This window comes from Sus scrofa, chromosome 7, assembly GCF_000003025.6.
Source record: "Sus scrofa isolate TJ Tabasco breed Duroc chromosome 7, Sscrofa11.1, whole genome shotgun sequence".
Classification (NCBI taxonomy): domain Eukaryota; kingdom Metazoa; phylum Chordata; class Mammalia; order Artiodactyla; family Suidae; genus Sus; species Sus scrofa.
The window spans coordinates 49,540,210-49,566,170 of NC_010449.5; the positions used below are offsets into that span (position 1 = coordinate 49,540,210).

Consider the following 25,961-nt stretch of genomic DNA (forward strand, 5'->3'; position numbering starts at 1 on the left):
CCTGCCCCCCATGCCGAAGCTGGGGCACCCCGCTCCTCCCGGCCCCTGTGGATCCCAGGCCGTGCTTCCCAGAGGGGTGAAGGTGTCCGTGCCCCCTCCAGGGCCCCGTCCGGGGATCAGCCCACCTGCCCCTCAAGCAGACACCTAAGCCCGCTGCTCGGGGCCTCTATCTGTCCCAGGAGAGGACGCGCTTCCCAGGCCAGTGCAGGTGCCCGCGCCCTCGCTCCCAGAGTCCGGGGAGCCCCGCCCAGAAGCCCGTCCGGGCGCCGCGTCCCGGTGGGGCCGCCGCGCGCTGTAACCCGGAAGTGGCGGCGGCAGCGGGCGTGCGGGAGCTGGGGGCGGGGGGCCGCGCGCTCGAACCGGCATGGCCGCCGCCGCCGCCGGCTTTGTGTGCCGCGCGCGGGCCCGGGCCGTCCGCGCCGCGCCCGGCCCGCGGGGCCGCCGCTGACCCGCCCCGGCTCGAAGCGCCGCGCCCGCCGGGCCGGCCCCGCCTCCCCCCTCCTGCGCCTCCCCTCCCCCTCTCCCTCCTCCTGCCGCCGGGCGGGCGGGCTGCAGCCACCCTTCGCGCTCGCTCGCCCGCTCCTCGCCGCCCGCCCTCGCTCCCGAGCCAGCCAGCCTGCCTACCTGCCTGCCTGCCGGGCCGGCGGCGGCGGGCTCGAGGCCGCCCCGATGCCCGAGCCAGGCCCCAGGATGAACGGCTTCTCGCTGGGCGAGCTGTGCTGGCTCTTCTGTTGCCCGCCCTGCCCGAGCCGCATCGCCGCCAAGCTGGCCTTCCTGCCGCCCGAGCCCACCTACACGGTGCTGGCGCCCGAGCAGCGGGGCCCCGGCGCGTCTGCCCCGGCCCCGGCCGCCGCCGCCACCGCCGCTACCGCCGCGGCCCAGCCAGCGCCGCAGCAGTCCGAGGAGGGCGCGGGCGCGGGGCCCGGCGCGTGCAGCCTGCACCTGAGCGAGCGCGCCGACTGGCAGTACTCGCAGCGCGAGCTGGACGCCGTCGAGGTCTTCTTCTCGCGCACGGCCCGGGACAACCGGCTCGGCTGCATGTTCGTGCGCTGCGCGCCCTCCAGCCGCTACACGCTGCTCTTCTCGCACGGCAACGCGGTGGACCTGGGCCAGATGTGCAGCTTCTACATCGGCCTCGGCTCGCGCATCAACTGCAACATCTTCTCCTACGACTACTCGGGCTACGGCGTCAGCTCGGGCAAGCCCTCCGAAAAGAACCTCTACGCCGACATCGACGCCGCGTGGCAGGCGCTGCGCACCAGGTGGGCCCGGCGGGGGTCGCCAGGCCTGGCCTGCCGCTGCGGGGAGGCGGACTCGGGGCGGGGGGGGGGGGTCCCGTGGGCGCCTCTGCGGTGGCCTGCAGGGAGAGGGGCCCCTCCTCCGGGGCTGTGAGCGAGCAGAGAGCCCTCCTGGCCGCCGTGGATTCTCTTTTCTTCTCCATCCCTGGCTTTCTCCCACCCACTCTCCAAATCCCGCCAACCCTCTGGTTCCTGGAAAGCCCAGATTCGCAGGATTTCGCCTGCTTTGGCATGCCTGAGTGCCCCCAGCCCACTAGCTGGGTCTTTGGTGGTTCTGGTCACTGCTAGTGGCAGCATGGGGTTGTTTAAGCACCGGGCGGAAACAACTTGGTTCGCGATTAGTTTGCGTGCGCTGGCAGCCGGAGGCTGGAGGTCCTCGGGCTGAAGTGACCTTGGGCAAGGCACGGTCCAGACCCGAGTTTCGATCCTTGTAAAATCAGGGGGCGAGACAGGGTGACTTCCAAAAGACGTCCTGGCTGTACAGTGCTCTGCGGGGCGGTGTCTGGGCAGCTGTGGTGGCAGCTGGAGGGTCTGTTGGTGTCGGGGGCTGAGTAGCCTGGTACTGTGGGCAGGAAGTTAGCCGGTGGCTGTGGGCCTGACATCTTCCATTGAGCCTCAGTAACAGCCCAGGGTGAGTTCAAATTTATGTTATAGGGTTTGGGGACTCTCTTGACCTTGAGTTAGCATTCACAGAAGGACTGGAAAAGTATTGCGGGAGCGTCTTTTATGCGCACGGCACAAATTGGGGGGCGTGGTTTCAGAGCTAGACCTAGAGAGACCTGCAAGCAAAACGTGAGCTTTAGTCTCAAGTTAGACTGAAGTCTGGTAAGTGGGCGCGTCACTCACCTGTTTGTGCTCCTGTTTGGGTATCTATGACTTTGCCCCAATACCTCATAGCAGTGATGGGGAAGATAGCCTGAGATCATGTCTGAAATGACATCTGATTGCTTCAGATGAGAGGCTCCCTAGAGTTAAGTATAGCTGGCACTGTTAGGGCTCTTGACACTGCCAGTCTCTATCTAAAATGTGTTTGCTTGGCTTATGCCGACAGCCAGCATTAGTGATTTGTCTTGATTCCTGTTCATTCATATGGTCATAAATTCCCCTGTGCCTTTCTGGGAAAATGGCTTGTCCAACAGGGAAGTTCTCAGGATTTAGTACGTTGCTTATTCATGTTCTGAAGTCCTGAAGGACTTCATTTGGATGATAGCTTTTCAAAAGTGATTTAGGCTGATGAAAATATACCCTACACAGATACACTGAGTCGATCTACAAGTAGTTAAAAGCCACGTGTTCCAGTAAAGGGTTTCAAAAGTATGTGTGTCACACACAGTCAATAGATTGCTAGAATTTGCTGTTGGTAAACGTATTAAAAATAAAGGTTGGCATTAGATCTCTTTAAGGTGAAATTGTTAAAATCCTGCCTTGAGTAGATTTTATGGTAAAATTTCTGTAGAACACTGTTCTGATACATGCGTGTCTGGATTAGAATGAAAGCCTTTCAGATGGCAGGCTAACCCTTTGCCCCGAATATGCAGGTTTGTCTGTGTAACAGCAGATGTGGGCTGGAGTCTTTTCTCATATTTAATTTAATTATGGCTGTTGCTTTGGATAAGGTTACTTTTGAATTATGTGATGGTACACCTAATTTTTGCCCAGAATTTATCTACGTTTAGGCCAGGACGCTTGCCTAGATTGATTTACTCACCTGTAAAATAGATTAGAACTTAAAGGCTTGTCCTGTGCTTTTCAAACTTTTTTTGACTGTGACCCCACAATAAGAAACATATTTTAGATCTTGATCAAGCATACACATCTGTGTCTATGTAAATGAAGCAAATGTCTCACAAAACAATATCCACCCCCCCCACACACCGTGGGCAATACACATGGCAGTCTCTGTTTTTTTTAATATCTTTAAAGAAGAAGAAGAAAGGGAAAGAGAAAAAGCATGCTGGTTATGAACAATTCAGTTTATTTCCCAGCTCATTTCTGGACACTGTCCTCATCTCCCCTCATTTGACAGAGGCCTGGGGAAGAGCAGCCTAGCAAACGAGCAGTAGGTCTTTTGACTGCGAGTTTAGCACTCTTTCTACCACACCATGCGGTCCCATTTATCAGCTTTTTTAGAAATGCATTTATGTGTCTCAGTTATTCTTTTTTTTTTTTTTTTTTTTTTTTTGTCTTTTTGCTATTTCTTGGGCCGCTCCCATGGCTTATGGAGGTTCCCAGGCTAGGGGTCAAATCGGAGCTATAGCCACCGGCCTAAGCGCCAGAGCCACAGCAACGCAGGATCCGAGCCACATCTACAACCTACACCACAGCTCACGGCAACACCAGATCGTTAACCCACTGAGCAAGGGCAGGGATCGAACCCGCAACCTCATGGTTCCTAGTCGGATTCGTTAACCCGTGTCTTAGTTACTCTAATGGCTTAGGAGTTACTCATCTCTGAAGCTAGGCAGTCCCATAACCGCCTTCCTTCAGCCTTCCATGGTCTCTGTTTTTCTGCTCTAGTCTTGCCTGCAACACGCCGTCTTCTCTGCCCATTTAGAGCTCCCTTCAGATCATTGCCAGGGCAGCCATGCCCCCTACCACATGTGCCGATTCTTCTGTGGTGGCTGGCTCAGATCCCCTTTCCCACCTCCAGCCTCTCCAGCTTTCTTGAGGCTCTTCCTCTTTTCTAATCTCCTGATGAACCACACTGCTCAGGACACTGAGTGGAGAGCCCACCGTCCTAAATTGTCCCTATCTCTTTACTTACGTTATTCCTCCAAGAGGATAGTAAGGTGTGTGTGTCAGTGCTGGGCATCCCCCGGAATACCCAGCCCAATGCTTGCCCACCCTCGTCATGCTTACACCTGGCCTTGTGTATGTGCCCTTTTCCTATGCCCGGAACTCTTGATCTTGCTGGATCCTGACTGGGTTCTGAGACCCTGGATGTTCCTGTGTACTCAGCCCCTTTACCTGCACTTAGCATGCTGTTGCTCTCCTGTTGTGCAGCTGCATCCCACTAAGTAGAAAGGTCCTTGAGGACAAGGACCCCCTGTCTTCTGTATTCCCAGGAACTGGCAACGTGTCTTAAAAGAATGGGCGCTCATTAAATCTTTGTTCAATGGGTTGCACCTCTGGGTGCCCCATCAATGAAAGAGATAGATTCAAGTTTTCCTAAGTTGGATTCTTGCAAAGAGTTGCATCTCTTTTACCTCTGGAGTTTGAAATCTGCAGGTATGATCATAGGCAAAGAAAAGGTTTCCAATGTATTGGCTTGCGGCCTGATCTACTTTGTATCTATTATTTGCCCATGTTTGCAATCTGGAAGTATCTATTGAACAGAAGAGTAACAATAACCTCTTGTATTTCTCTCCATCCTTTCTTCCTTGCCTATCTGTGCCAGTTCCTGTGCCCGCCCCCTTGAGCTGGCCAGTCCTTGATGGAGGACTTCAATCACAAATATTACCCGTATTTCCCAGCAGCAGAGTGGCCTTTAGGAAGGAAAGGTGGTCATTGCTCTTTGGCCTATAGATGATTATTTGAAGCTTTTGAAAAAGGACTGGAAAAGGTAGAGAAGAGAGAGAGGAATTTGAAAGCCAGGGAGAGTGGCTGAGGCGTGGAAGAAGTAAGTTTGGTGTCTAAATAGTTTTAAGCGACTGTAGCAAAGTGCTACAGACTGGGTGGGTGACTTATGAACAACAACAAACTTTCTCAGTTCTGGAGGCTGGAAGTCTGAGATCAGGGTGCCAGCATGGTCTGGCCCCGATGAGAACACTCTTCCTGGCTGTAGTCTGCTGACTTCTCCTTGTAACCTCACGTGGTGGAAGGGCCGACAGGGTTTTTTTTCTAGGTTGCTAATCCCATTCATATGGGCTCCACTTTCATGACCTAGTCACTGTCCAAAAGGCCCACCTCCTAATAACATCACCCTGTGGGTTAGGTTTCAATGTATGAATTTGGGGAAACACACACACCTACCCCCCCCACACACACACACACTTCAGCCTACCAGCACTTGGTATTGGACCAGTGAGAGAGCCAGCTGAGAATCTAAGCATCATGGAGAGCTTGAAGGTTAGGCAGGTTTGACATTTGAGTTACTTAATACACTTTTATCAGCAGGCTGTGAATCCACGCAATTGAGGGAATGAATTGGAATCACTTAGAAATATTTGTCAGAAAGACACTGTGAAGGTCAGGGTAGCCTTACTGGAGGGGAGTGCAGTGATTTGAGCTGGGGGTGTGGTTACTCTGTGTAGAAAAGCCCACCTGCTGGTGAAGGTGGGTGTAGGCAGGTTGAGCCTCCTTCTGGGGTCCTCCGGGATGTGTGCAGTTAGGACTACAGGACTACAGAAGTGGGACCTGTGATGCAAGAGAGAGTGAATCAAGCTGATCTGAAGGTATAAACCCAAATAGGCAGGTAACCCAGAGCATGGGTGTACATCAGGCAGGGAGAATTTTAGTTGAAACATTTTAATCTCGAGCAGCAGGAGAGTGGAGGCATTCATGAGGTCATAGGTTACTAGTGTTTGCCGTTGCCATCCACAGAAGTCTTTGTTTCATGCAAAGATGGTGGAGGAGAGGCATTTGGTAACATGGGCAGAGAAACACTGACCCAATCAGAGGAAGCAAATGCAGAGAGGGGAGGGTAAATCCGAGCTCTCAGTGCAAAAGGCGCAAAAGGCAAATTACCAAGGACTCCACTTCTCATTCATTCTTTCGTTCTTTCAACCAATAAACCATGAATCGTTGAACACACATGTATCAATAGTCTGCTTGTATCAGACATTAAGGTGGGTTCCCTTGAGTATTGTTCATCTCAAACTGTTTCTTTTTTGTTGTGAAAGGGTGGCACTGAGTTTTAGGGGCATTTTGCGTATGTATCCATGTGTTGCTCTTTTATAACTTCGGCATCTCTGGTTCACAGGACTCAGAACTGGAAAATCCCTCAGTCCTGGGAAGGCTGTTGTGTATCCTCAGGTGGTGGGATCCTTGAAAAGCACCTTCTGATGGTGGTAAATGTTGTTTACAGTTATGGCTCAGGGTGAATTTCCCCTGGGAGTTGCAGAACAGTTACGACTTTTCTGGGCATGTTGAAGTTAATGAGCTAACCTCATTGTTCTCTGGGTTTCCTTGGAGGGAATTCCACAGTGCCATTAAGGGAAGAATGCTCAGGATTTCTACCTGAGTTTGACTGATGAGGGACACAGAAGACAGAATGTGTTATGCATCATGTGTCAAGCACACAGTGATATTTCTAAAATGGAAATAGACTCTCAGCTTGCAATTCAGGGCCGTCAACAACATGAACATAGCGCTTTAGGAAGAACAGACCTGTTGAGGAGTTCCCGTGTGGTGCTGTGGTTTAAGGATCTGGGGTTGTCACTGCTGTGGCTCGCGTCACTGCTGTGAGGTGGGGGTTCGTTCAGAGCCTTTTCTTTATGTGCCCTTCCCCCACCCCCAGTGCTCTGGTCCAGGCTGCCCTTGCCTGCCCTCATGCAGGGTTTCTCTAGCAAAACCAGATTCTGAGCTGTCACCGCACCCCCATCAGAGCTTCCTGACCCTTGATTCTATGTTGAGGGGCCTTACTGTCCTCTGGTAACCCAGGTGCCAAGAATCTAACAAGCTTATTCAGGGTTCTGTGCTACTGGGCTATGACCCCTCCTGGCTTCCCTCAGCGGAGCATACTTGTGCTTCTTTAGGTGCGATGGTGTTTTAGTAGAAGACGCCCTCCTCCCCTAAGGAAGTCGTTTGAATGATACTCTCCTGAGGTCACTTAAAGCAAATCTTTGAGGTCAGTCCCGACCTTCTGCTACCATTGGTACTCTCTCTCTCTCTCCCCAAATCTAATAACTTATGATAACCCCACATAAGACTCTAGCATCGGGAGTTCCTGTTGTGGCACAATGGAAGCGAAACTGACTAGTATCCACGAGGATGCACGTTCAATCCCTGGCCTCGCTCAGTGGGTTAAGGATCTGGTGTTGCCATGGGCTGTGGTGTAGATTGCAGACGAGACTCAGATCTGAGATCTGGCATCACTGTGGCTGTGGCATAGGCTGGCGGCTATAGCTCCGATTGGACCCCTAGCCTTGGAAGCTCCAGGTGCCCCGGGTGTGGCCCTAAAAAGCAAAAAAAAAAAAAAAAAAAAAAGACTCTAGGATCTGGTTTGAGGAGTTTTACTCTTCATTGTGATAGCAGATTTACCTTCTCTATTAGCTTTTGCTTAAGCTACCCCTGAGGGCATAAATCTGTTCCACTTTAAGAAGCCTTGGGTACCAGAATCCCGTCTCACAGACACACTTAGATCATTATTTGAGTATCAGAGTGATTTTTTTTTTCAGGATTGCTTTAAATAATAGGCTTGCTGATTTGTCCAAAAGCTTCAATTTGCAAAAGTTCAGATGAACAGAAAACATTTTGAACTAGGGTAATCAGTTCGAATTCCAGCAGTCCCTCTCATCCATGATGTCACCTGGACAAGGAGGTACCCCACAGGTCCCGGTTTTACATTCCACTGTTTTAAAAGCCAGGGACTCAACTCTTGACTTCTGAGGTGCCTTCTTTTTTTTTTTTTTTTCTTTTTAGGGCTGCACCCGTGGCATATGGAGGTTCCCAGGCTAGGGGTCGAATTGGAGCTGTAGCCGCCAACCTACACTACAGCCACAGCAACACCAGATCTGAGCAGGGTCTGTGACCTACACCACAGCTCACAGCAACGCCGGATCCTCAACCCACTGAGTGAGACCAGGGATCAAACCTGCGTCCTTGTGGATACTAGGCAGATTCGTTTCTGCTGTGCCACAGCAGGAACTCCTGAAGTGCCTTCTTTAAGTAAGGCTGTGTTTCTTGATATTTGGGGCAAGTCCCTGATGTTTTTGAATTTGCTTTCTTGACTACACTGGGAAACTTTCTAGATTCAGTCTCTATGGTGGATCTCAACCCTGGCTCCACTTCAGCAGTCCTAGGTCGATTTTTATCTTTGTATGTATAAGTGTGTAGACATATGCTTGCTTATATGTGTGCATGTGTGTCTTTATATATGTGTGTGTACCTGTGAATCAGTGAACATGTATTCACACGTGTGTGCACACATGCAGCCAGGGTGGAGATGCATTTGCCCAGAAACTACAATTAAAGATTGACCATGAGGGAGTTCCTATTGTGGCTCCGTGGGTTACGAACCCAACTAGTATCCATGAGGATGTGGGTTCAATCCCTGCCTCACTCAGAGGGTTAAGGAAGGATCCTGAGTTGCCACAAGTTGCAGAGTAGGTTACATATGTGGCTTGGATCCCGTGTTGCTGTGGCTGCTGTGTAGGTCAGCAGCTGCTGCTCCAATTCAGCCCCTAGCCTGGGAACTTCCACTTGTCGTGAGTGCGACCATAAAAAAAAAAAAAAAAGATTGGCTGCAAAATTACAATTGGTTAAGAGTTGAAGAAAAGAGAATGCTAGGGGATATTTCTTACTCGCTTACATAGATGATTTTAGTCCAAGGCTTTCGGTGACCAGGAACCCAGCAGTGTGGACCACATGAGGGGCAGTTGTTGAAAAGACCCAGCTACATTCATACTTGCCAGATTCCCAAGTCTCACAGGGACTGAAGCTTGGGAACTGGGAAGCCATCTCGACCCCTGAAGCTCACCCCCTCAGCTGCCTCTGTGTGGGCTGGTGTCTCCGGGCTCCTTCTCTCTGTGTGCCTGGCCTCTTGCCCTTTTTACAACAAGCCTCTTCCCTATTCCTGGTCTCTGCGCATCAGCTCACCCCCAACCCAGCTGTGCTCACCCCTGACTCAGCTGCCCGGGAACTGGCTTCCCTCTGGCTCCTGGATTCCTGTCCCCCACTCTTGACTCTCCCAGTCGTGCCCCGGGATCGCGATGGCTGGGGCTGAGAGCAGGTAAAGTGAACAGAATGCTCTCTTTAGGGACCAGTCCCATGCAGCCTTGAGAGGAGGGGCCTGGGCCAGGATGAACAGGACCCCGCACGTCCATGGTCGAGCACTTCTGGGTGGCGGCCAGTCCTGCTCCTTCCTCTTCCAGGTGTAGGGGGTGGGGCCATCTCCACTCTCCACTCAGCCCCTCTGTGCCTGGAAGAATGGACCATAATTAATAGACCTGAAACCGGGTCAGTAGAGCAGTGACGTGGTGGCCTCGTGACCAGTATGTGGCTCCCTTTGTGAGCCTGGCGATGAAAGGCTATGGAAAAATAGGGCTCTCCTCTCTAGTTGCCTCCCCCCTCTCTGCCCTCCAGCGGCTCTGCCATCTGCCCTGCGACAGGGCTGCTGTGCAGAGAATTCTGCAGCCGCCCGTGGGGCAAGGGAGACCAGGAGGAGGGAGAGGAGAGAAGAGGGGCAGGACTCCTGTGTCACCATATCAGGAGAGATGCCCAGCTCGATGTGATTAAATGATTTAGTCCTTCATTTAGATAATTTACAGCCAGGCCTGATTTCTGACTCTTGTGTCAGAGTCGCGCAGGCAAGGTTGTCTCAAGGGTGACCTGGAGAGGCATGTGGCTGTAAGCCTTTGCATTCTCTGGCAATTTTTTGTTGTTGTCTTTTTTTTTAGGGCTGCATCTGCAGCATATGGAAGTTCCCAGGCTAGGGATCAAATCGGAGCTATAGCCGCCAGCCTGCATCTGCGACCTGCACCTTAGTCCACTGAGCAAGGCCAGGATCGAACCTGGGTCCTCATGGATACGAACCAGATTTGTTTCCGCTGAGCCACGATGGGAACTCCTTCCTTCTCTGGCATTTTTTTATGGTTGTGGATGGTGGAGTCAAAGGACCTGAGTTTAGATCCTACCTGGGCCGCTTACTAATTGATTGACCTCAGGCAATTTTCCTAACCTTTTGGAACCTCAGTTAAAGTAATAATGGTGGGGATTGTAGGGGTGCACAGTTGGTCACCCGAAAATATGGCTCTTTGGCATAAGGATTATTTGAGGCTGAAGATTTTGAGACCAAGCTGCGGACATGGAAGCTTTAAAAACCCTTTAAAGTAGAAGTTACCCTTTTGTAAGAGACCTTTACTTGTTCTCAGGGAAATCTCCATTTGTAAAGGTGTCTCCCAGAGGCTCCAGAAAGAGGGAGGGGCTGTGACCTGATCCTGAGAAGCTCTAATCTAGGCGCCGATGACTTAAATTTGCATCACAACCTCACCTTTGTTTACTTGGCTTTTCCTGGTGACCTCCCAGGGCTAATCCCCCAGCTCAGTCTTCCTTTGCTTGAGCTGAAAATGGTTTCAGAGGTGAGGGCCTCTGACACTTCAGAGAGTTACTGGGTTTTCCTGGGTCTTTCCCATGTGTGCATGTTGTTAAATATTTGTTAGCTTTTCTCCTGTTCATCAGTCTTTTTTTTTTTTTTTTTTTTTTGGTCTTTTTAAGGCCACACCCTCAGCATATGGAGGTTCTAAGGCTAGGGGTCTAATCAGAGCTGTAGCCGCCAGCCCATGCCACAGCCACAGCAATGCCAGAATAGAGCCGAGTCTGTGACCTACACCACAGCTCATGGCAACGCCAGATGCTTAACCCACTGAGCAAGGCCAGGGATCGAACCTGCAACTTCATGGTTCCTAGTTGGATTCGTTTCCGCTGTGCTACGACGGGAACTCTGTTCATCAGTCTTATGTTTAATTATTAGACTGGTCAAAGGACCTAGAAAGGAAGAAAGGACAACTTCTCCCCCACTTGGTAGTATTAATAATATTAACAATAATAAAAACCACAACAATCACCACTTCACAGTCAGAGCACGAGTGGGATGTTACTGTGGCCTAGGATTACTAGTCAAATTATTAGAGCTGAAATAACCGAATGCTCACATCATGCTTAGATCAGAGGGTGTTAAATTGCTTCCTTCCCCACTCTCCACGGATGTAAATAATACCCAGGGCAGGCCAGCCTGGTGGATGTGGCCACAGAGGAACTGTAAAGAGGTTTCGCTTTATTTGCAGCCCAGGGGGGGAGCGGCTCCTTGAATGTGTTCCTCCAGCTTTGAGAGCTCTGTGTATCCCGTCTAGGCTTTGGGGAGTGGTATGTACATTAGCATTTTAAACCAGATAGCACTTCATCCACCAAGGTGTTTATATCCCCAGAGGAGGTCTTAAAAGGAGAGGAAACCTTCCCTGTAATCCAACACCTCGCAGTTTCTCTGCAAACCCTTCCTCCTTTGCCCCCGCAGTGCTGTTTCCAGGTTTAGCTCTCCCGGAGCTGAGCACGTGTTCGGGGCGGAACCAGAGGCGTAACTCTGGCCTGGAGCTGGGGACGACCCTGGGGAGACAAAACACCCTCCCTCTCCACCCCTGAAGACGTTCCGGTTGCTCTTTCCTAATGGGGTGACCTTCAATAGATAGTTGTTTCCTAAAGTTGGCTGTGGGACCTGAGCACACATTTCCTCTTAAAATATGAATGCTCCCACGATGCCTTGTCCCTCCAAGTCCTGTTGAGTGTTCAAGGCGCTGTGAAATGGAGCTCATTGATAACTTCCACAATATTGATTGACTTCAGAGCCTTAAAGGACCGTATGGCACCGCGGTGAAACTGGAAACCTCTGTTTCCAGGAAGTCTAGGTCCTTCACCTTTAATGCTTAGCCTGATAATTAAGTATTGCCTATCATTTACTTGCAGAGTTACTGGCAAGAGTCTTACGAGGTTATTCGCCCTGCACTGCTTAAATTTTCAAATGAAAAAGGAGTACCTGAACCTTCAATGCTGGTGCTTAGTTTGTCCTTTCAGTTTACATTTTTAAAAGGTTAAAATGAAATCTGAGCAGTTTTGTTGGGGGTGGCGGGGGTGGGGGGGGGTGAGGAACGACTTAAAGCAAGCCTGTGTTCATGATATAGCCACAAACAGTGAGTTTCCAGATGGTAATTATAACTCTGGTAGCTAACACCTCTGTTATTATGGTTGGTAATCAAATGAGAATTCCAGCTTACCCAAAACTGTTCTTAGTGATTGTCATGGACCAAACCATGTGCAGTGATAATGACCTTGACTGCACAAATCTGTGATACCAGGACAAGATTCTTTTATGCTGGTTTAGCTCAAATAATTTGATTTCTCCCTATTGACATAAATAATGCAAGGATATTTCAGAATCTCCATTTTCGGTGGCTGTGTTGTTTAATGAATACCATTGTCCTTATAACTTGTAACATTTATGCCTCTTAGTTTACATATATATAAAACCATTCTCATGTTAATCATTTCTAAACAATTGCTATAACTAGGCTGCATAAAATAATTTTTAAATGAAACCAGAGTCATATATTTAACTGGAATACACTAGTTTTTCCTACTAAAAACTTCAGGAAAACCCTAGCAAGATAGATTTAAGAACATACGAAGCTAAAAAAAAAAAAAGAACATACGAAGCTAAAATATAATTGCAGAAGAGAGATTAAGGTGGTTTGAGCTGTCCATTCATTGCACAGGGTTCCCCAGTCTCTGTTTCCTTCACGTGTGCTTTGTGGGAGCTTATCGCCCTGGGGTTCTGGCTGCTTCAGGACTGCACCCACTGGGTGGTTCTGCCGCCAGACTCAGCCGATTATAAACACAGGTCTTCATCCCTCTGACCTCACCACACCTTTCATTTACCCGGCTCCAAACTGCAAGACTGCAAGTCTCCCTTGGTGCCTTGATGCCTTCCCCTCCACCCGTATATCTGCTTAGCCAGAAGTTTCTATTGTTTTTTCTTTCTTTTTTTTTTCTTTTGGCTTTTTAGGACCTTACCCAAGGCATATGGAAGTTCCCAGCTTAGGGGTCGAATCGGAGCCGCCGCTGCCAGCCTACACCACAGCCACAGCAACGCGGGATCCAAGCCACATCTGTGACCTAATCCACAGCTCACAGCTACACCGGATCCTTAACCCACTGAGTGAGGCCAGGGATCGAACCCAAGTCCTCATAGGTACTGGACGGATTTGTTACCACTGAACTCCTCTGTTGTTTTTCCTTTTGATAACTTGGCTCCTGAATTACCCTGATTGCCCAATCTCCCTGCCTCCCATCCTTCTCTGGATGCGTCATCCACTGCCCAGAACTGGCTGACATCTGTGCCCTCCTGGGGCAGCCCTTTCTGCCCTAGAATGGGCACTCATTGAATATGTGTGGAGTAGATAAATGAATGAGCTGGTGATAATCGGTTTACAGATTTTAATGTAAGAATCACCTGGGAGGCCTTCTCGGGACCCCATCCTCGGAGATTTTGATACAGTAGATCTGGAGGAAAGCATTTCACACCAGCAAGCCTGGTGCAGAGGGTGAGCGGTCTGTGTTTGAGGAGTCAGTCCTGAGCCATGTACGGTGCTTGAGGACCCCCGAGTGGCTCATGGTCGGCTCATCATCGCTTCCTCCTTAGACTTTGCTGTGCTTCCTCTTTTTTTGCCTGGAGCAGTGACTGTTCATGGTACAACTTGCAGTTCTTCCATCCATTTAAATTCTGTTAATGTTACATTAGGAGTTTTCAAATTTTATTTTGAAGTAGACATAAATATAAAATATAGCTTTATAAATATTTATTATAAATATTTTATAAATGTAAGGATGCAGGTTCAATCCCTGGCCTCACTCAGTGGCTTAAGGATCTGGCCTTGCCATGAGCTATGGTATAGGTTGCAGATGTGGCTCGGATCCTGTGTTGTTGTGGCTGTGGTGTAGGCCGGCAGCTGTCGCTCCAATTCAACCCCTAGCCTGGGAACCTCCATGTGCCAGGGATGCAGCCCTGAGAAGACCAAAAAAAAAAAAAAAAAAAAAAAGAAGAAGAAGAAGAAAGCAATTAAACCAAAAGCAAACTCAGGAGAACTGGCATTTTAACTGGGAGAGCCCTCTGCCCACATCCTTACCAAAGTCACCCTGTAAGATCTGGTTTCATCAGGCCCCTGAAAGAACCCAGGATGAGGGGTGTCGGAGGTTCCAGAGGCTTCATCTCCCTGGGAGGGCGCACCCTGACTACAGGTCGTACATGCTCTGCTTGCTTGAGCTGTGGCTCTTTGGTTCCTTTCTGTCCCTGGAGAGGGATCTCCTCGTTTCCCTGTGATCCCTCCTGAGGCACCAGGAGAGCAGCAGGAAAGCTGCCTGCCTGGCGGAGCACCCCAGGCAGCCTGCAAAAGCCTCTGCCTGCTTCCTGGCTTCTGCTGGACCATCTTCTGAAAAATCCTGATACTAACTCTGTATGAACCGGCTTTCCCAGATGTGTAAAAGGTGAGGGCACCATGGTTACTTTTGCAGGATTAAGTGTGGTGACGGTTAGTTTTAATTTGCGCAATTCCTCCTGCCTGTCTGTCCTCATCTATTTTCTCTCTGCACTGAAAATGGGACATGGGTTTCTTGGGGACTTAACATTTGTAGGCTTCTGTATCTTCTAAAACCCATTCTCTTACTACCTTCGAGTTATCTTCCCATCTTCACATTTACTGAAGGATTGCAAAGGTAATTAATTAACACCCCAGACCCTTGGAATCTAAATCTCTTAAGGAGCTGTCTCCTCTGCCAGGACCTCTTTTCAGAAGGGTGCTCCTTGGAATAAAAGACTGCCACCTGTATGTTTATGAAAGAAAAATAGGAGTTCCTGTCGTGGCACAGTGGAAACAAATCCGACTAGGAACCATGAGGTTGCGGGTTTGATCCCTGGTCTCTCTCAGTGGGTTAAGGATCTGGCGTTGCCGTGAACTGTGGTGTAGGTTGCAATCACGGCCTGGATCTGATGTTGCTGTGGCTGTGGTGTAGGTGGGCAGCTGTAGCTCCGAATCGACCCCTAACCTGGGAACTTCCATATGCCTCAGGTGTGGACCTAAAAAAAAAATAAGAAAAATAAGCCTTGGCTTTTCGGTGTCTTTACCTGGAAAGCCCTCTCCTCCAGCCAAAAGGGGCTGCTCAGAGTCTACCCCCAGCTCCACTGACAGGTCTCCCCTGCAAAGCCTTGCCAAGAAAGCCGCCTCCCTTCCTCCCGGAGCTCTGCTTATACCTCTGTTGTAGCTCTTGTTGCCTGATCTCTGGGTTTGTCCCGACTGTCCTGCTCCTTTGCAGCAATGTGATGTCACCAAGACCCCAGAACAGCGCACCCTGTGTCCTCTCAAGTGTCAGCCAAAGGAATGGGAAGAACCATTGAGGGGAGGGGTGATGTTTGTACCGAGGGCTCTTTCCTTCCAGGTTCAGAGTTCAAGGTCTTAATCTCCTTTGACTGGGCCTCAGGTATCTCTGGCCACCTGAGCTTCCTGCTGAGGTCTCTCGGGCTGGAGTGTGGATGTGTACCCTGGCTGGGGGAGGGAGGGTTAAAGAAGACCCCGGGGACTGAGATCTTCCCCACAGCCCGCCACCCCATCTTCCACGTGCCTGGCCCCCCTTCTGGAAGACAGAGACACCTGCCTGTGGGACCATTCTAGGAAGGGTAACAAAAGATGCAGGACCTTCCTTGTTCTTGTGGTTTATGGACCAGGAGTGGATGCAAGTACATCTGCTATCTATCTATCTATCTATCTATCTTTTTTTGCTCTTTTTAGGGCCGCCCCTGTGGCATATGGAGGTTCCCAGGCTAGGAGTCGAATTGGAGCTGTAGCTGCAGGCCTACACCACAGCCATAGCAACGCCAGATCCTTAACCCACTGAGCAAGGCCAGGGATTGAACCTGTGTCCTCATGGATACTAGTCAGATTCATTTCCACTGAGCCATGATGGGAACTTCATCTGCTATCAATATTAATACCCACAGCCTTCCATTATTGACGGCCATCTCATTCAAATATGTTTTTATGAGACTTGCAAAAGGTGGCTGTGGAATATTGAAGAATATTTGTATATTTCATCTACGTTCACAGTTAAGAGAATGCAGAATTGGAAAAAAAAAAGTCTCTTGAATTCCACTGACTGCCTATTTCTCGCTTTCATTTCCTTAGGTCCTGGAGACCTTTATACTAGCTACGTTTTGTTCCTTTGCCATTTTAGTTTTTTAGAAAAACGTTATTATTATATATGAGGCAAATAAAATATTAAACCCCCTGTCCTTATCACCCACCTTCAATAGCTATCAATATTCTGCCATTCCTGTAGCATCTTCACTTCAACCCACACCCCATTTTTACTCTTTTATTATTACTTTTGTATAGCTTTTTTTTCTTTTTTTTAAGGAAAAATTTCCACTATTGAAATGCACAAATCTTAGCTGTCTACTTCCCCAGCAATATATTCTTGCTGTCTGTATCAGCACTCCGGCATGTGATGAGCTAGTTGCAGACACAAGCTTTTCTTGGTGTTCTGTGCTAAGTGTCATACCATCATTAAAGTATGGATTGCAATGTGAGAATAGATTTAAGGGAGATATTAAATAGATTTAAGACAAAGGAGGCACTGGAGGGAGCCTTGGCCCTTTTTTTCAACTTCAGTGGTATAAAGATGGATAAGTTGGGAACCTCAGTGCTGTGTCCCATTTACCTAGAATTAGTTGGGGTACCGTACAAAGATCACTCCTGCGGGGCTAGGAGACATGGTGGCTTCTAGTCAACCATTGAGATAGATCGTTGTGTGGCCTGAATCGTCAGGTAATGTCTTTGGGCCTCATTTTCTCCATTTATCAAAGGGAGATTTGGATTAAATGTCAGTTCTGGTTTAGCCAACACTCACGGGTTGTTTTGTGCTAAGCACATTCATGGATGTTTTAATCATCAATGGTATCTGTGATGTGGGGACTGTTGTTATCTCCATTTTTGAGATTTGAAAACTAAGGAGCAGGAGAGACGAATGGCTTCTCCAGGGTCACACAGAGTTAAAAGGTGAGCCAGGATTTGGACCCAGACATCGTGACCCTGGAGCTGCTGCTTTGAATTGGATGATATTCCCCACATCAGTAGTCTCCCAAGGTGACAGGGTGTGGGCTGTACATTGGGGTGTGGAAAGAGAATATCAGTGTTTTGTTTTGTTTTTTTCTTTTTAGGGCCGAACCCACAGCATATGGGGGTTCCCAGGCGAGGGGTCGAATCAGAGCTGTTGCTGCAGGCCTGCACCACAGCCACACCAACACAGGATCCGAGCTATATCTGCAGTCTACACCACAGCTCACAGCAGGACTGGATCCTTTACCCACTGAACGAGGCCAGGGATCGAACCTGCGTCATCCTGGGTGCTAGTCAGATTTGTTAACCGCTGAGCCATGACAGGAACTCCAGAACATCAGAACTTATATTTCTGCTCGTTATTTATTATTTTTTCAGTGAATTTTTTGTTTTAAATGGTCATAAGATTGTAAATAGTGTTTTAAAACTAATATTTGTATGTATATACAAATATATATTTATGCACACAGGAGTACACGCTCTTGTTTGTATGAAAACGGATGCAAAATAAAAAGTTAGACACCAGTGCTCTGAATTGATAGTTAATATTTCTTAAGGAGTTCCCATCGTGGCGCAGTGGTCAACGAACCCGACTAGGAACCATGAGGTTGCGGGTTCAATCCCTGGCCTTGCTCAGTGAGTCAAGGATCCAGCGTTGCCGTGATCTGTGGTGTAGGTTGCAGATGCGGCTCGGATCCCGAATTGCTGTGGCTCTGGCTTAGGCCGGTGGCTACAGCTCCGATTCGACCCCTAGCCTGGGAACCTCCATATGCCGCAGGAGCTGCCCTAGAAAAGGCAAAAAGACAAAAAAAAAAAAAAAATATTTCTTAAGATTTCTTTTCTCAGAATTATAGGATCTGAGCGTGATGAAAAATGAAAATTTTTAGAAATTAGTCCTTCAACCAACTGAATGCCTGACGTGTGTCAGGTACTAGGCTAGATGCTTCATATCATCTTTCATTGTTACCAGATCTACTGTGCCAAAAGAATCTGCAGTTTGTGTTTAAAAGATGACTCTGGGCTTCCCGTCATAGCTAGCGCAGCAGAAACGAATCCGATTAGGAACCATGAGGTTGCGATCTCTGGCCTCACTCAGTGGGTTAAGGATCTGGTGTTGCTGTGAGCTGTGGTGTGGGTCGCAGATGCGGCTCGGATCTGGCGTGGCTGTGGCTGTGGTGTAGGCCGGTGGCTACAGTTGCAATTTGACCCCTAGCCTGGGAACTTCCATATGCTGCAACTGCAGCCCTAAAAAGAAAAAAGAAAAAAAAAAAAGTATGACTCTGAATACCCTTGGGGAGGTGACCCCCACCCCCAGCCCGTATGGAATTCTGTACTTTTGTCTTGATGGTTTTCTGAAGACAAAAAAATTGTCTCCCGAACATGTGGGAATCAAATGAAAGGGAGACTAGAAATGATTCTTTGATTCCTTCATTACTTGGGTGGATGGCTCTCACTGCTTTGCCTGTTGTCTTATGGATCCTGAAAAGATGGAGGTGGCTGAGGATTAGTTCACAGAACCTTCATAATTCTTTTTTTTTTATTACTCAGTGAACTTTATTACATTTATAGGTGTACAGCAATCATTACAACCAAATTTTTTTATTTTTTATTTTATTTTATTTTATTTATTTATTTATTTTTTGTCTTTTTGCTATTTCTTGGGCCGCTCCTGCAGCATATGGAGGTTCCCAGGCTAGGGGTCGAATCAGAGCTATAGCCACCGGCCTATGCCAGAGCTACAGCAACTCGGGATCTGAGCCGCATCTGCAACCTACACCGCAGCTCACTGCAACGCCGGATCATTAACCCACTGAGCAAGGGCAGGGACCGAACCCACAACCTCATGGTTCCTAGTCAGATTCATTAACCGCTGGGCCACAACGGGAACTCCTTTTTTTTTTTTTTTTTTTTTTGTTTTGTTTTTTTGGAATTGTTTCCTTTTTTTAGATTCCACATGTAAGTGATAACATTTGGAGTTCCCGTCGTAGCATAGTGGTCAACGAATCCGACTAGGAACCATGAGGTTGCGGGTTTGAGCCCTGCCCTTGCTCAGTGGGTTAACGATCCAGCGTTGCCGTGAGCTGTGGTGTAGGCCACAGATGCTGCTCGGATCCTGTGTTGCTGTGGCTGTGGCATAGGCCGGTGGCTATGGCTCCGATTAGACCCCTAGCCTGGGAATCTCCATATGCCTCAGGAGCGGCCCAAGAAATGGCAAAAAGACAAAAAAAAAATTTTTTTAAAAAGTGATAGCATTTGATGTTGGTGTCTCATTGTCTGATTGATTTCACTTAGCATGATGATTTCTAGGTTCATCCATGTTGCTAAAAATGCTGGTATTTCATTCCTTTTCATGGCTGAGTCATATTCCATTGTGTATATGTACCACCTCTTCTTGATCCACTCCTCTGTCGATGGACATTTAGGTTCTTTCCATGTCTTGACTATTGCATAGAGTGCTGCAGTGAACATTGGCATACACCTGTCTTTTCGAGTCATGGCTTTCTCTGGATAGATGCCTAGGAATGGGATTGCTGGATCAAATGGTAGTTCTCTTTAATTTTCTGAGGAATCTCCATGCTGTTTGCCACAGTAGTTGCACCAGTTTACATTCCCACCAACAGTGTCATAAGGTTCCTTTTCTCTACACCCTCTCCAGCGCTTATTGTTTGTAGATTTTTTGATGATGGCCATTCTGGCTGGTGTAAGGTGGTACCTCATAGTGGTTCGAACCTTCATAACTTTAGGTGAGTGGCATGGTGCAGCGCAAGGACAGCACAGCCTGACTGTCGAGGTTCGAATCCTGCCTGTGCTGCTTCCTCTGTGACTCAGTTTTCCTCTTCTGTCAGACAGGGGGATGCTCTGTAGTGTTTGTTATGCCTAATAAATGAATAAATTGTGAAGTGCTTATATGTAAGTTTGAGAAAGTGGATTTTTTGTTATTTTATTATTATTTTTTAGTAGGTTAGAAGAGATTTATTGAATACACTGCTATAAGGGGAGCAGTGGGCAGGAGAGCTTGTCTCCCCTGGGGCAGTGGTTTGGACTTGATAAAGTGGATTTTTGAAAAGCTGAAAAGAAAGAGGGAACGAAATGAAAATGCTTATGATAGATAGGCTTTAAAGGTTTGAAAAATAGCAGCCCACTGTTTTTCTAGAGGGTTTTGTAATCTCCCAAGCAGTTTCACAGAGGCTGTCTTTGTTCCTGAGAGCAGCTCCGGGAGAAGGTAGGACAGCTCCTGTAATGCAAAGGTAGGAGGGAGTGGAGGGGGAGGGAACAAGGAACCATTCCCCCCGTGTGGCTGTGGAGCGCAAGGCTTCAGTGTATTTCTTTTGACTTTAAAAATGTTCCAGGGCTGCCTCTCTTACTTTGTTGCTGTTAGCAATTGCTTTGGTAGTTTGTCTTCTCATGACTTGGTCAGTCTGTAAATAAAGCATTGTGTACAAATGGTCCAGCCACATAGTCTTTCTGTATTTGGCTTTATTTTTTTTAAAGTGCCATTGAGTTTTCTTCCTCATTCCTCTGTTTATTTTCATTCCTGAAACTGGTTTTAGGAGCCTTTATGACCTATTTTAAATAATGGAACAGTGTTTCATTTCTGAGCATTTTAAGTTGGACCAGTTTCTCCTACTGAATTGCAAGGAGTTTTCTTTTTAGATGGGAGGTGAAAATCCTTAAAAATCCTTAAAAATCCACCTGACGTTTTGGGACCTCGCCTTGCAAGATAACTAAAGAATGGGGTTCCTATCCTCCAGGGGCTTGAATTATCATTGCAGATGGTTTTCTGGAGTCATGTCCCCTCCAAGGCTACAGGGTGTTTATCATAACCAGCTGCTTTAGACCACATAGTTGACAGTTTCCAATAAGGATTTACTGACTTAATCCCAGGCTAGATCTTGACCATGGAACAACAAGTAAGATTTGACTTTGTTGGGAACCTCTCTGCTCTGTCGGTTCATTTTTTGTTTTGAAATGATTTTTATTTTTTACTTATAGTTGGCTTACAGTGTTCTGACAATTTTCTACTATACAGCAAAGTGACCCAGTCACACACACACATACATATACACATTCTTTTTCTCACATTATCCTCCATCATGTTCCATCACAAGTGACTAGATAGAGTTCTCTGTGCTCTACAGCAGGATCTCATTGCTTTCCCACCCCAAATGCAATAGTTTGCATCTAAATAAGCCCAAACTCCCAGTCCATCCCACTCCCTCCCCCTCCCTCTTGGCAACCAAGTCCATGAGCTTCTTTTCTGTGGAAAGGTTTATTTGTGCCATGTATTAGATTCCAGATGTAAGTGATGTCATGTGGTATTTGTCTTTCTCTTTCTGACTTACTTCACTTGGTATGAGAGTCTCTAGTTCCATCCATGTTGCTGCAGTCTTTTTTATGACTGAGTAGTATCCCATGGTGTATATGTACCACATCTTCTTAATCCATTCATCTGTCAATGGACATTTAGGTTGCTTCCATGTCTTGGCTTTTGTGAATAGCACTGCAGTGAACATAGGGATGCATGTATCTTTTTCAAGGAAAGTTTTGTCTGGATATATGCCAGAAGTGGGATTGTTGGGTCATATGGTAGTTCTATGTGTAGTTTCCTGAGGTATCTCCATACTGTTTTCCATAGTGGTTGTACCAATTTACCTTCCCACCAACAGTGTAGGAGGGTTCAGGTTCCTTTTCTCCACACCCTCTCCAGCATTTGTTCTTTGTTTACTTGTTAATGATGGCCATTCTGACAGGTGTGAGGTGGTACCTCATAGTAGTTTTGATTTGCTTTTCTCTATTAATTAGTGATGTTGAGCATCTTTTCACGAGCCTGTTGGCCATCTGTATATCGTCTTTGGAGAAATGTCAATTCAGGTCTTTTGCCCATTGCTTTGTGTGTTCTAAGTGCTTTACAATTTCTTGGAAGTGAGAGGGTCTCTTTAACCCTAACATGAGAGGCTCTCACAGTGGAAGAGTTATGCCCAGAGCACCTGTAGGTTTCTTGGCAGAATGGATCCCAGTGTATGACCCCATTCTTAAGGAAAATCATCTTAAATCCTTCCCCTCACTTCCCACCCCACTAATGTTTAGTCTTCTTAAATTGTGGCCAGGTAATTAAAGGGCATGGTCATTTCTCTGGTTAACTGTGCTGTGTTCTGTAAGTCTATTGTATTTATCAGTGGATTAGAAAGTGTTAGCCCTGGAGTTCCCGTTGTGGCTCAGTGGTTAACGAATCCGACTAGGAACCATGAGGTTGCAAGTTCGATCCCTGGCCTTGCTCAGTGGGTTAAAGATCTGGTGTTGGCATGAGCTGTGGTGTAGGTCACAGACATGGCTCGGATTCCATGTTGCTGTGTCTCTGGCGTAGGCCAGCGGCCACAGCTCCGATTAGACCCCTAGCCTGGGAACCTCCATATGCTATGGGAGCGGCTCTAGAAATGGCACCAAAAAAAAAGTGTTAGCCCCTCCATTGCTCAGTAAACCCTTAGAGTCTACAGTCATGTGATCCTTGGAAGGGACTTGAGAACTGAAGTGGTCTGGTGGATCCCTAGTGCCAATCCATAGTGAAAGAAGATGCTTTGACCTAGTCACAGCAGAATAAGAAAAATTAAGGCAGTGCAGGTTTCCTGAAGGCGGATGTCTTCAAAGGTTGGATATTTTAAGATTTTTTTTTCCACTCTTGCTTTTGTTATTAAAATCATCTTTAAAAATATTTTATTTGGCAACCTCAGTCATTTCCCCATTTCATTGGAGGAGGAAAGGAAGGGGCAGTTTGGCTAGCATAGGAAATCTAGATGTCTAGGAACAACTATCAGGCTAGCTTGTCCTTTTTTCAGTAATTTGTCATGAGTTCCCATAGTGGTTAATGAATCCAACTAGGAACCATGAGGTTGCAGGTTCGATCCCTGTCCTTGATCGGTGGGTTAAGGAGCCAGCGTTGCCATGAGCTGTGGTGTGGGTTGCAGATGCAGCTCAGATCCCACATTGCTGTGGCTCTGGCGTAAGCCAGCGGCTACAGCTCCGCTTAGACCCCTAGCCTGGGAACCTCCATATGCCGCAGGTGCGGCCCTAGGAAAAGACAAAAAACATTTGTTTTAATTTCTAACATTAAGTATAAAATATGACTCATCACAATCTTAGTTTCTTAGTACACTTTTATGACCTGCAGTTAATTAATTTTTCTTTTTAGGGCCATACCCATGGCATGTGGAAGTTCCCAGGCTCATGGTCGAATCAGAGCTACAGCTGCCAGTCTACACCACAGCCACAGCAACTCAGGATCTGAGCCGCATCTGCAACCTACATGAAGCAATGCTGGGTTCTTAACCCTCTGAGCCTCAACAGGAACTTCTGCAATTAATTAATTAATTAGTTTAATGTTTGTTTTAATAAGTATCATCCTGGAGTTCCTGCTGTAATGAAGTGGGTTGATGATTCAGCTTGTCTTTCTGGAGATACCTGTTTGATTCCCCAGCCCAGTGCAGCGGGTTATGGATCTGGCTTTGCTGCAGCTGTGGCATAAGTCACAGCTGCGGCTTGGATTCAGTCCCTGGCCTGGGAACTTGCATAAGCTGCGGGTACATCTGGAAACAATTTAAAAAAATAAATCAAAATAAAAAAATTATAAGTATCATCCCAAACCTTTACCTTGGAAGGTTAAAGCTAGAGAACTGACAGTAATTTACTTCAAACTATCTGGTCCTTCTCTCACTCTCCTCTACCCTGCAAACCCCCTCTAACTCCCAGGTAGCCAACCACTTGAATCCCAAATTTATCTTTGCCAGTAATTCCTTTATTGCTGATAGCCATCCAGTCTCGATAAATGTTGTTTGAATGAATACCTGAATTAATATCCACATATCAGCAATCGAATGCTTCTAAGAACAATTTTTCTTCTGTTAAGCTCCACCCTGTCTTTTATGTTTCTCTCCCTGGTCCGAATTCTTGCTTGTCATCCCACCTGTCAGATATGTGGACCCCACCATCAGGTAAGCTCCTGGAGGGCAAAGATGGCATTGCCTTCCAATCCGAATCCCCTGCAGAATCTAACACAGGGAGAGCTTTAGTAAGCATTGGCTGAATTAAATTCTTCTCATACTTAATTAATCATCTCTTTTGTGGACTGAGTATCCTCAGTCCTCTGAGCATGCTTTGTCTGAGTTGGTTCCGGATTCCTCACCATCCTGGTCCTGAGTGCATTCCTGATTAGTGACATTTCTGAGACAGGCCTAGAGGTATAACCACAGTGCTTCAGATGTCGCCTGACCAGGGGGAAGTACAGTGGAACTGTCCCTCCCAGAGCTTAGACTCAGTGGTTGATACAGCCTAACTATGTGAACAGGCAACCTGCTATGCATACATCCGCATCTCTGAAAATACTGGATCAAGCAGAATGATGGACTTACATGTTCTGTGGAAGATTTCATTCTTTGAGAGTTAATATTGTTAATTCCCTAATTATATCTCAATTTCCAGAGAGTCTTTAAAATGCTATTTATTTCTAGCTCTTCATGTTTTTTTTGTGTGTGTGTTGTTTTGTTTTGTTTTTTTTTTTGTCTTTTTGCCTTTCTAGGGCCACACCCGTGGCATATGGAGGTTCCCAGGCTAGGGGTCAAATGGGAGCTGTAGCCGCCAGCCTATGCCACAGCCACTGTAATGTGGGACCCGAGCCGCATCTGTGACCTACACCACAGCTCACGGCAATGCCGGATCCTTGACCCACTGAGCAAGGCCAGGGATCGAACCCGCACCCTCATGGATCCTAGTCGGGTGCATTACTGCCGCACCACAACAGCAGCAATGTGGGATCTGAGCCGCATCTGCAAGCTACACCACAGCTCATGGCAACGCCGGATCCCTAACCCAGTGGGCAAGGCCAGGGATCGAACCCACAACCTCATGGTTCCTAGTCGGATTAGTTAACCACTGAGCCACGATGGGAACTCCTCATGAATGCTCTTTAAGTGTCCTTTTTTTCCCTCTACGATTGAACATAGATTCTCTCAGCCCAAGGCCAGTGGGCATTTGATGGAGGCAAAATAAAAAGCTTTGGTCCATCTAATACATATCATCTCAACTGTATTAAATGTTTGTGAGAGTTGAGCTTATTAATTTTAGGGCTTTTAATCTTTTCCATTTTCCACTCATTTGATAAAATGTGAGCCAAGTGCATTTCAACAGAGGTTTTAAAATCCCTGTTTGGTAGCTGACCCCTTTTTCTTCAGAGCAATTAGGGATGAATCCAACTGAGTAGGAAGCCCCACCCTCTCCCTTCCTTGGGTTCCTGAAGAGCTTAAGATGCCCTAGAGCAGAGTCCCTAAGTGGTTGCACTAAAGTAGTCAGGTGGAGGTCCTGTCATGGCTCATCAGTTAACGAATCTGACCAGCATCCATGAGGACACAGGTTCGATCCCTAGCCTCGATCAGTGGGTTAAGGATCCGGCGTTGCCGTGAGCTGTGGTGTAGGTCGCAGACATTGCTCGGATCTGGTGTTGCTGTGGCTGTGGTGTAGGCCGGCAGCTATAGCTCCAATTAGACCCCTAGCCTGGGAACCTCCATCTGCTGCAGGTGCGGCCCTAAAAAAGCAAAATAATAATAATAAATAAAACAAAGTAAAATATTCAGGTAATTTCACATACTGCTGTGTAAAGCTGGCCTAACTGAACCATCAGCTGGTAGCATCACTGCCCTATGACACAGAATCTACATGGATGGTCTGTCAGGAAGGTGGCTTAGGGAGGAAACGTAGGCCTGTTCAGAACTGGACACTGCCTTTGGAAACGTTCATCTTCCACAGCCCTGTCAGAGTTTTACTTCATTTCAATCTTTCAATCAATTTTAAGACCTTTCTG

The 25,961-nt window shown here is 47.6% G+C and overlaps 1 protein-coding gene across 1 annotated transcript in view; it reads left to right on the plus strand.

Moving 5' to 3' along the window:
- ABHD17C (abhydrolase domain containing 17C) overlaps positions 489-25,961 on the plus strand; it is a 58,626-nt gene continuing 33,153 nt past the window's right edge. Inside the window, exon 1 of the mRNA XM_003128448.4 lies at positions 489-1,262. Coding sequence (XP_003128496.1) covers positions 670-1,262 — 593 coding nt within the window. The 5' untranslated portion in view covers positions 489-669. The remainder of the gene's footprint in view (positions 1,263-25,961) is intronic.